General features: G+C 56.6%; 1 protein-coding gene and 1 long non-coding RNA gene across 6 annotated transcripts; one reads left to right on the top strand and one right to left on the bottom strand.

Moving 5' to 3' along the window:
* Window positions 1–339: 339 nt before the first annotated feature.
* FSTL3 (follistatin like 3) lies at window positions 340–6,325 on the bottom strand. 5 transcript variants are annotated; one of them, XM_037042282.1, is made up of 5 exons: window positions 6,188–6,325; window positions 4,693–4,917; window positions 2,313–2,528; window positions 1,608–1,835; window positions 340–1,519 (listed from the first exon to the last, which is right to left on the bottom strand). In XM_037042282.1, the coding sequence occupies exons 1-5, from the start codon at window positions 6,297–6,299 to the stop codon at window positions 1,461–1,463; spliced, it is 840 nt and encodes a 279-aa protein (XP_036898177.1). In that variant the 5' UTR covers window positions 6,300–6,325; the 3' UTR covers window positions 340–1,460. The 5 variants fall into 5 exon arrangements, with proteins under 5 accessions (XP_036898177.1, XP_036898178.1, XP_036898179.1 ...); XM_037042283.1 differs by having other exon boundaries at window positions 340–1,516; XM_037042284.1 differs by having other exon boundaries at window positions 4,699–4,917.
* LOC118984381 (uncharacterized) lies at window positions 2,506–4,785 on the top strand. The gene is made up of 3 exons (XR_005065923.1): window positions 2,506–2,581; window positions 3,136–3,250; window positions 4,707–4,785. It is a non-coding gene; the product is annotated as an uncharacterized LOC118984381 (long non-coding RNA).
* Window positions 6,326–10,866: the final 4,541 nt, after the last annotated feature.

The raw sequence follows: 10,866 nt of genomic DNA, 5'->3' as shown, positions 1-10,866 counted from the left end.
CACGATTGTCTACCCACATTCCTTGAGCTTTTTCTTGGCTTCAAAGTGGCTGGGAGTCCAGCTGAGCCACTAGCTTGGCTTCCTTTCTCTCCCACTTACCGCTGCCCCCCGCCCTCCCTCCCATCTCAGCCCTCTCTCCAGCTGCCACCCACTGCCGAGGTGGGCACTGAGGCCTGAAGATGGACAGTGGCTGCCCCTGTCCATACACTCACATGACTCCCCTGGATGCTTTCAGAGGTCCCCACTTACCATTCTAATAGCAACCCAGGCTCCAGGCTCCCAAAGTGGGTGGCGCAGAGGATCGGAGAGAGTGGAGCAAACCAGACATTGACCCCAAAGTGGCTTTTTACAATTTTTATTTCTTTGGTGAGGCAGGACCCCAGGGCAGGGGAAATTGCCTTATTGGGAGATTGGAGCAAATTCACCTACTCAAGGGTACTTTTCTGGGTGTCACAGGTAAGGCACTTTCTGGAGACTGAGAGAGGGTGTGTACATTGTCCCCTGCGCTCCTTGGCCCCATATCCAGTCTGAGCCTCTGGTCTACATGAAGGCACAGGGAGGTGTCAGAGTGACAGCCCAGATAGAATGGAGGGAATTGGCTCTAGGCTAGCATTGGGCAGGGTCAAGACCCCTGAACCTTGCTGGTGGGTAAAGAGGGGCCAACTAAAAAATGGGCATAGAAGCCTGGCAAGGGTGGGCCTCGTGGGACCAAGGGCTTCAGGGTCTAGACCTCACCTGTGGACAGGTCAGCAGTCACTAGAGGTGCTGCTCAGACAGATAGCTCCAGGAGGCCAGGTGCGCAGTGGACCCTAGCAGGTATAGCCCACGTGGGCCAGTGGGTAAGCAGGGTCTCCTGGGCCCCACCAGGTCCCATCCTCTTCTGAGCTGATGCTGAGCTAAGGCCTAGGTCAGGAGGCAGACAGTGCCTCCCCCATCAGGGGACAAGCTGGACTTTTCTCAGTGGCCTTCACCAGTACATGGAGGCAGTGGGGAAGGAAAGCCCTGGATTCAGGGGCTGGTAAGGGACAGAGGTTGCGACCGTGGCCTGCGGGGGGACCTGAATCATGTTCCAAGGCTCATGTATACACCCCCCCCCCCAGGCTGTGGACCCCCTCCTCATCCCTTGGTCCCTGTTCTAGGCCAGGGTGACTTTTCATTAATTGCTGGCAGAGAATCCCCAGACCTCCTGGTGGCAGCCATAATTACTAGTAATCCTGGAGGAAGCATAAGCAGGGTCCCCTTCAGTGTCTGGGGCAGAGGCCCCACCTACCAGCACTGCTCCGGGGCCTTCTGCCCCCAATCCCTCCGAGGTACCCTGCTGTTTGGGGAAAGGGTCCAGGGCTCCCCACAGTGGTCCAGTCCTGGGGCTGGGGAGTGTCCATGGGACATAAATTAGGCTTTGCTCTGGCAATAAATAAAATGGGGGAGGCTTTGAACGCCAGGCCCAGGCCATCCTTAAGTCACACGAAGTTCTCCTCCTCTTCCTTCGACTCAGCATCTGAAGGCTCAGGGGTGCCTGCTGAGCAGGAGGGAAGAACAGAGAAATTGGGGGTACGGAATGGGGCTGGGAGCTACATCCCACTCCTGCTCCTTGCCCCGCCCCGCACCTGCGCAGCTGCCCGGGTGGCGCACGCCAATGGAGCGGCCCAGGAAGCAGGTGGCCTGGCGGAGATGGCACGAAGACATGTAGGTGATGTTGTTGTTGCCGCAAAGCTCATGGCCGGGGCTGGAGGGGGCAGGGCAGGGCGCTGCGCGGCACATCACGCAGTGGGCGCTGCCGGTCTGGTCCACCACGCACGTCTGCGGCCTCTGGCACACCACGTGCGTGCACGACTCTGCGGGCGAGACGCTAGGTTGGGATAGGAGCTCATTCGAGACCACGAACGCCGTCCATAACAGAGTCCCGCCTCCTCTGGGTGTGCCAGATCTTGCCACCCTTCTACGAGACCCCTCCCACAGCTCAAGTCCACCCTGAACCCCGGCCCCCTCTGATTACACCAACAAGGCCCTGAGTCACACACCCATACCTCATACCCCAGAACCCCACTTTCCAAACTTCCACCCTAGTCTTTCATAAAAAACCAATCCACTGACTCTCTCTCAGTACAATAAAGACTCCCTTTATTAGATCCCAACCTCGCCATCTAGGCCCCGCCTACCAAAAATCACGCTTCAACCTCCAAAACCTTTACCTATGCTACTAAGCATTTTGCACCGAAGGCCCTGCAGGCCCCACCCTCACGCCCTGCTGCGCCAGTACAGACGCGCAGGTCTGGGGGCCCCGCCCTCCCGCTGACCCGGCCCCCACGTACTGCGACAGCGGCCCATATACATGACACGCAGGTCCGGGTGGCCGCGGCAGCGCGCCACACGCAGCTCACACTCGTCACGGTAGGTGGCGCCGTCCGAGCCACAGACCTGCAGGCGCGCCGGGAGCTCCAGGCAGTCGTGCACGCACTCGCAGTGCGGGCGGCCCCCCAACATGCGGCACGCCTTGCCGGGACCGCACTCCACGCCCTCGCACGAATCTGCGGACACAGGATATGCGCCTGTGGGCTGGGGCGCGTGGCAGTGACCAGAGGTCTTCTGAGCCCACAGCTCCTCGCTCCCTTTTCTGAGGGATAGGAGCCGGGCAGGAGTTGGGGGCTGTCCCGAGTCAGAGCGCAGGGGGAGGGTACTGGCTCCGGGTCTGGGTGAGAGGGCTGTTGTGGGAGAGGTTTAGTCATTACCCTGATGGACGCCTGGGGCTGGGGGCTGTGTCTGGAGGCGGGGCTCAGTGTGGGCGGGAAGGGCGTCTCTGCTATGAATCTTGGGGTCAGGAACAGGCTGCTAGCACCCTCGTGCCACTCTCATTGACGTCTGTTCCCTGACTCGGGTTTCTGGGCAGGCCGATGGGGGCCCGAGCGGCGTCTGCCCCTTGGTAGGGGGGGGGTCCACCCCACTCAGGCGCGGGTCTAGGAAGGACTGGCAGTGTCTGTTCCCGGTGTCTGCCAGGACCTCCCCGGAGGAGGGGACAGGGAGGGCGGGGTATCGGCGCCTGGCCCGAGGCTCATTTCCTGGGGAGCGGGCCTCCCACAGCCCAAGCCATCTGAACTAAGGGTTATTCACCATCTGGAAGCCCCATTTCTCAGGTAGGGAAACAGGTCTGACCAGAAGAAGTCTACCACTCAGGCCCCTGGACCTTCAGAGAAGCAAATCGGACCCCACTAATGCCTGCTCCTGCCCTCAGGCCTTCCCAGGCTCATTGCAGGTTGGAACCACCCTACAAGGTCATACTGTTTCGTCACACTTTACGAAAAGGGGAAACTGAGGCCCCTACACCCCTGACTGGAGGGGAGGAGCCAGGAGAACCTCAGCATAACTCCAGGCCATGTCCTAGATGGACCCCCCCTTTCTCCACCCAGTTCTGTTGCTTTTGGGTCTGGAGGACAGACTCTGAGCCTTTTACACTTTAGTCTCAGCTTCCCTGTGTGTAAAGTGGGGTTGATGGGGGAACCCACCTTACAGAGTGAGCATAAAATAAGTGGCTATTTTAGCAATGCTAAGAGAATGGCGGGAGAGGGGGAGGCCATGTTGGTTGCCCCTGCCAGGGCATGTGGGCTGCACCTGGGCGCCTCCCGCCCACACGCACATCTGGAAATGCTCTGCCTGTGTGGCTTCATGCAAGAGGGAACAGAAGGGAGGGGGGGCTGAGTTCCCATCCCCAAGGCCAGAATGGGGAGGGGGGTGTCCTGGACAATCTCATGCCCAGGCCAGGCACTTTTTGAAATCTGTCCTCCTCTCAGAAGCCAAAGGGGGTTCTAGAATGAGCCAGGGTATGTGGCAGTGAAATTAGGACCACCCAGCCAGGCTGATCTGGGATTAATCACATCCCAGAAGCCGGCTGGTCTCAGCTTGGCCTTCAGGTCTGTGGCCCTCAGCTCCAGCCTCCTCCCTGCTCCTCTGCCCCAACCCCACCCACGACGACCTTATCCTAGGCCTCTGCTGATGCTCTCTCCCCCAATAATTTCTCCATCTGGTAAACTTCTAATTACCCCCCAACACTCTGTCTCTAATGTTTACTGCCTTCAAGTCATGTCCCCTTTTGGTCCCTACAGGTTCATCCCTGACCACAGAGGCCTTGGAGGGCCCCCAACCCCTTCTACAGGGCTGTATGTATCAGGGTCATTAGGCCTTCTACAATATGCCTTATTCATTCAGCCCCTGAAGAGCTCCTTGTCTGCTGGAGGAGGCAGCATTTCTCAGAACATGGTTCAGAAGGCACATGCTTATTAAACATGCAGCTAGGGGCTCACCACAGTTCCCTGGACTCTGTGGGGTTAAGGGCAGGCAAGCACAGTTGGGAATATTGAGTGTGGGGTCACAAACCAGAATGGCCAGTCAGGAAAATCCACTTTCCCAGGAGTTAGGTGTGAGCTGAGTGTACTTCCACTACGTGGGGAGCAGGTGGGGTACAGGTGGCCAAGGCCATCCTGGCAGAGGGCTTGGTGTAAGCAACTACCTAGAGGTTGGACACCAAGCTGGGGAGTCAGAGCTTCTTCCTGAATCTTAAACAGAGGGAAGCTGGGATCCCCTTCCCAACTGGTCCTTCCAGTGGCCTTGGCCTCCTCCTGCATACCCCTGAGACAGGGAGCTCACTTTCAGCTGGTCCACTTTCAACCATAGTGACCCTGGCCTGGCCTGGGGTCTCACCTTTACCTTTGCAGGGGAGGCAGTGGACCAGGCCCAAGAAGCCCAGGAGGCTGATCTTGTTCCCTGGGTAGGTGAAGTTGGACCAGGCAGTATCAATGTTGCCGGAGGCACAACACTCAGCCTGGCTCACGTCGGTCTTCAGCACCAGGCTGCAAATGGCCTCTCTGCCCTGCTGGAGCCAGCAGACACCACCTGTGGACCCGGGAGTTGGGGGGGGGGCAGTTCCTATGGGATTAGAGTTGCCCTCCTGTACCACCCCTAACACCCAGGCCTTGACCTTGTACCCAGCTTCCAGCCCCAGGGAAGGGGGAAGGAGGGGCTCTGGATCTTTCTGAAATTCTCCTCTCTGAGCTCCACCCTCTACGCTGCTCCACACCAACCCCTAACCATCCCAAGATGCTCTCCTCCCTCCCAGCTACCCACCTCCCACCAAGCTCCCCTACCCACCGGGGCCTGGCATCCTGCTTAATCAGACAAACATCCAGGGCTGTCTGTATCAGGGTCATTAGGCCTTGGAGCTGCCTCTCTTGACTCTGTCCTCTGTCTAAACAGCATCTGAGGGCACACAGAACCCCCCCTCTCCTGGCAGCACCCCCCCTCCCATCGCCTGGACTGCCTCTTACTCACTCCAACTTGGGAACATTCCCCTTGCATGAGCTCACTGTCTCCCTGGGGACACGGCCTTCGAGGAGGGGGCTCCACTCTCCCCTCCCTCTGTGCAGAGCTGGGTGGGGCTGCTGGGTTGGGGGGGGGCAAATGACCTCAGTTTCTTCGCCCTTAAATGGGGGTAGGAATGGCCGTGGCCCCCATCCCAGAAAACTCAGCAGACTCAGAAAGCTCACTGTTCACAGGTGCTATACTGACTGCGGCCCAGGGACCAGCTCTGGGAACTCAGCACCTTGGCACTCATAAAGGGGAAATTCATGCCAAGAGTGGGGATGTTACTCTCCTGGCTTCATCCAGTAAGTGGCAGGCATGACATTCTAATGATCCATTTGCCTAACCCAGACCCAGGAAAGACCTGGGGCCCTTGCTGGAGGTCCTGGGTCTGGCCACCCAGCCCTGTCTCTCTGTGGTGTCAGGACCCAGGTGGTCCAGGTTTCAGTTCTGTCTCTGCCACTTACAGACTTTGTGACCCCGTGTGGAAAACAGGCATAATAGGAGTTCCCATGCCATTAGGCTGTTATATGGATTTAGGGAAGTAAGAGGTAGACACTAAGTGCTCAGTAAACGTCGGGTCAGTGTGACTACTATTGGTCACAGTGGTTGAGGGAGTCACATCTGTTCTGCTGACCTCCTGGTTACCCTCCTTCAGGCCCTGTGGGCCTAGGGGAACCCCAACCCTCCAGGGTTTAATCTTCGGTGGCCTCTTGTCACCGCCCTCCACCCCCAGCTGCCACCTACCCTGCGACCCCCAACATTCCCTCAGCCCGCATTCCAGGCAGACTCACATGGGTGGCCCACCACGCCCGCCCCTTCCGGCCACCCCACTCACCGGGCACGGGGTCCCCCGAGCCCACGGAGCCCACGGAGCCCACGAAGCCCACAGCCCAAGCCAGGGCCCCCCAAGGCAGTGGCCACAGTGGCCCGGGCGCCCCGGGATGCATGGCGAGCGCAGAGACGGCAGCGGTGGCCCCTGCGTCGGGCGCCGAGGGCGGGCGTCTGGGAGGGCGGCGGCGGCACCGACTTCCCAGTGCTCCTCGGTCGGCGCTCCCTATAAAGGTCCCGCTGGCTGCGGGCGGGGCGGGGCCGGGCTGGGGCGGGGCGCGTGAATGGCGGGGCACGAGGCTGAGTCGTACGCGATGTGTGAAGGGGCTGGGCTTGGCCACCCGGGTGGCAGCTGGTGGGTGGTGATTTCGACCTGGGAGCCCGAGAATTTATGTGGGAAGGTGTTGTCAGTTGCCGATGCGAGGGGTCAAACTGCGACCTGGGGTGTGAGTTCGAGGTGTCGCATTGTTTGGGGGTCTTCAGCTGTAAGGCTGTGGCTGAGCTAACTGGTAACTCAAGAGGAGCATACACCGCGTTGTGGATTGCGTGTGATCACTTGCATGGCCCACGTGTGATCCTTCCATTCCTATATGCCCCACATCTGGGGCTCTCAGCCCTAGACAGGCCACCCACCTAAACCACCTGGCCGCTGGAGCTGGTGGGCACATCTGGGTGTGAGAAAGTGTGTGTGTGTGGGTGGGGCACAGGTAGGGACCCAGGGACACAAATGGTCCCAACAATACCTCTGACTGCAGCAGTCACACCACAAGCTTTCCGAAGCGCCTGCATGCCGCTGCCAGATCCCTGCAGATGCTGTGCCAGGGCCACACCCCGATGAAGAACTTACTGTCTTAGGGGGATTTCCTCCTCTCCGCCCAGGTTTAGCACCCCGGAATCTCCGGTGTCCTGCAATTTATGATGGCAACACCAGTGTGAACTTGGGAAGTGAGTCCAGGGGCCCTTGGTGCAGGCAGACACTCTTGCTATTTTAGAATCTATTCCTTCTACTTTGGGAGCCTTCCAAATTGTAAGAGCACTCTCAACCTGCTCATGGGTTCTCTGCAGCTCCTCTGTGTTTGTGCTTCTAAGAAATCATTAATGATCATCTTCTTGTGGCAGGGCCCATTAGTGGGGGGGTGGGGAGTGGGGGTTGGTAGGGTTCCAGGGTGACCAAGGTGGACCCAGTCTTGTCATCAGGGAGCTCATGGTTTGTAGGGACCATAGCCAATAAAATAAATTAGCATTATGACTTCAGAGAGTGGTAAATGCTTTCAGGAAAATTAAAAAGATGGAGAGCGATTGGATATCTCCCACGGGGTGCCTCTGCCTCTTCATCCCCTGTTCCTGCATCAGCCCCCTCCCCAGGTGTGGAAATTTAGGCTTCCTGTGGCCGGCCACGCAGCACAGACCTGCTCTACATGCATAAGAACTTCTGCCATCAGATGCCACACCCAGAACCCTTCCTCTACCTGAGTAGCCCAGTCTGACCCATATCCCCCAGCCAGTAGCCAAGGGCCACATCACTGCCTAGAGGCATTGAGGAAAGATGCCAAGCTGTTTCACTGTGGCCTTAGCCTCTGACAGTCCGAGGGGACTCTCCCTTGGTTGGGGAATGGGTCAGTTATGGGCTGAACCCTCTGTGTTCTCACAAGGGTGTGAAGGGGCTGGACAGTGTGACCTTGGCCAAGACCTGACCTCAGACACCCTGGTCTGGGCTGTGCAAATCAAAAGATCATTGTCAGCCCAGTGTGGGTTCCAAGTGAAGACCAGCTGCCAGTGGTCTGCTCCCTAGCCTGGCGTATCTTCCCAACCCAGAGGCCATATGCTGGGTGACCTCAAGCAAGTCACCGGCCCTCCTCAGAGGAGCCCCTGCCTCCCCTTTTGAGTCTCTCCCATTTGTACCTTCCTTTTTACCCTGACCCAGCCTCAGCCTCACTCACACTGCAGCCCACTTTCCTACCCCAACTGCCCCAGGTTCCTTCTCAGCTCAAACACCCACCATGACTCCCGAATAGCCCTGGCTCACCATCCCAGGCTTCTCCCTACCCCAGACCCCACAGGTAAACTGTACCTGATGACAGTGATCAGAGCTGTGATGGAGAGTGCCCCGAAGCCACACCTGACTCAGCCTGGGAGAGACTGAGCAAGACTTCTCAGAAAAACAGGACATTTAAGTGGAGACTTGGGCTCTGGTCATTGTGGCTCAGTGGGTTGGGCATTGTACTACAAAGTGAAAGGTGTCCAGTTCAATTGTTAGTCAGGGCACATATCTGGGTTGTGGGCCTGGTCCTCGGCTAGGGGCAAGTGAGGGACAATGGACAGATGTTTCTCTCTCACACTGATGTTTCTCACCCTCTTTCGCCCTCCCTTCCTTTCCTTCTAAGTAAATAAATAATTAATTACTTTAAAAAATCTTAAGTAAATACAATCTTAAAAAAGAGTAAATTGAGACTTGGGAGATGGACTGAACCATGGGAAGGAGGGGGGTGGGAACAGAAGTGGGCAGCCTGTTCTTGTTCCCACTGCCTTGCCAGAGCCTTGCCTGTGTATGGCACACAGAAGGTACTCACTAATGTTTACTTATTCAAGACTCTATTGAGCATGTACTGTATGTTGGGTGTTGGCCTCACATATTGGGAAACACCATTGCTAACCCCTGCATTAGGGATTAGGGCAGGGGTATCTGGACGTTTGTACCAAGAGAAAGCCCAAATTTACCCAAGACATTTGTCCAATCCTAATCCCTGGACCCTGTAACTACGTCACCTTCAGTGGCAAATGGGGTTACGTTAAGCACCTTGGGATGGGGAGAAAATCCTGGATTACCAGGATTTTACCCTGAGCCCGGGCCATCACAGGATCCCGTAAAGTGGAAGCCTTCCCCACTGTGGTCAGAGTGCTATATGAGGAGGACACGACCTGCCATTGCTGGCTGTGAAGATGGAGGGAGTGGCCAAGAGCCAAGGAATGTGGGCAGCCTGTAGAAGCTATAAAAGGCTGGGAACAGAGCCTGCCTTGGAGCCTCCTAAAAGGAATGCTGCTCTGCCGATACCTTGATTTTAGTTCTGCAAAACCCGTGTTGGACTTCTGACCTTCAGAAGAAAAAGATTTTCTTGCCACCAGGTTGGTTGTGATTTATACAGTAGCAATAGGCCAATATAGGTGGGAGGGCCCTTTGGGTGGGTTCAGTGTGTCACCAAGGTCTCTTCTAGGCTGGAAACAAAGAAGGGAGTGAACAAGGTGTGATGACAGGTGGCAGTACAGAGACCCTGGGAACAGGAAGGTTGTGGTCACCTCTCTGAGGAGGTGACCCTGAGGCTGGAGGGAGGAGTGTCCAGTACAGGCTCTGCCACCTTGGCCAGATCACATGTGACCTCTGTGGGCCTCTGTTTTCTTATCTTTGAAATGGGCATGGATCCCAGTACTGCAGAGTGCAGGCAGAACACCAGAGACAGTGCCTGGCTCACAATGGGGGTATGACGTGTGAATGGATTCTTATGGGTGATTTGGCTGTGGCAGGTACATGATGAGTCTTCTTTGCCCCTCACCATGATGCTGTAAGGCAAGCACCCAATTTACAGAGGAGAAATTAAGGCTGGAGGAGAGAAAGGGATTTCTGGAATCACCAAGTCTCACAGAGTTGGGACGGGAGTCAATACCAGGTAAGCAAGATTCTAGGACCAGTGTGCTGAGTTGTGGGGCAGGGCCCTCAGGGCCCTTCTCTTTCTGAATTGAATGAGTGGTGGTCCCCAAGTGATAACTGTCATCGCCCTTATGGCCCCAGCACATCCTAGGCAGTGCAGAAGACCTGTACAAAGGTTGAGAGGTACAGAGAACTGGAGACACATAGTCACAGTAGCCATTTACAGAGTGGCCTCCCTGTGAGCCTCTGGGCACAGCTGAGAGACCCATTATACAGGTGGAAGACTGAGGCTCAGAGGACTATCTGTCCTTGACCTGCAGTACTTGAAGAGGAAGGCACAACCAAGTCTGAGCGGGGAGGCACGGCCCTGCCCTGGGTCTGAGGAGTGAGGCCCTGCCCTATCCCCAGTGGTCTGGAAGAGTTGATAGGGTCCTGCCCTGGGCAGTGTGGAGGGGCCAGGCCATACTCCACCTCCATGTTTAAAGCCTTTCCGGGGATATTTTTCTGGGAAACCATCACTAGATACCTATGTCTTGCCATGTCCGGTGGTCAGAGAGCCTCCCAAGTGTATCCCAACAGGCTGGACAATAAATTCCTGAGGGCCCCAGAACCTCAGGGCCACTGGGCCACAAGTATGACCAGATTTGAGCCTCAGTCTTCTCATCTGTAGAGTGAGGTCATAACTGTTGCACCTCATGGTGCTTGTGAGGAAATTAAACTTCAGACCTGGCACCTCCCGAGCTCATAGTTTTATAACATACAAAACCGTGTGTTCTTGTTCCCACTGCATTGCCAGAGCCTTGCCTGTGTATGGCACACAGAAGTTACTCACTAATGTTTACTTATTCAAGACTCTATTGAGCATGTACTGTATGTTGGATGTTGGCCTCACATATTGGGAAACACCATTGCTAACCCCTGCATTAGGGAATGGCAGAGGTGGAAGAAATCAGGGTGCTGGGCAGCAAGATGCAGTCGGGGATGGGGTTCCCCCAGGAAGGGATGGGGGTAACCTTCCAAGAAACAGGGAAAGAGGAGGAACA

The sequence above is a fragment of the Sturnira hondurensis genome, unplaced genomic scaffold, assembly GCF_014824575.4.
Source record: "Sturnira hondurensis isolate 20B ecotype Veracruz unplaced genomic scaffold, ASM1482457v3 Scaffold0003693, whole genome shotgun sequence".
Taxonomy (NCBI): Eukaryota; Metazoa; Chordata; class Mammalia; order Chiroptera; family Phyllostomidae; genus Sturnira; species Sturnira hondurensis.
The sequence above is the reverse complement of the archived record's forward strand: the minus strand, read 5'-3'. Positions and strand labels throughout refer to the sequence as shown.

What these genes read in the sequence shown, in the direction of transcription:
- FSTL3 (XM_037042282.1), bottom strand. Translation starts at nt 6,299, where the DNA reads ATGCATCCCGGGGCGCCCGGGCCACTGTGGCCACTGCCTTGGGGGGCC. An exon ending in GTATATGGGCCGCTGTCGCA is followed by an intron (nt 1,836 to 2,312) that starts GTACGTGGGGGC and finishes TCTCGCCCGCAG; the next exon opens with AGTCGTGCACGCACGTGGTG. An exon ending in CCACCCGGGCAGCTGCGCAG is followed by an intron (nt 1,520 to 1,607) that starts GTGCGGGGCGGG and finishes CCTCCTGCTCAG; the next exon opens with CAGGCACCCCTGAGCCTTCA.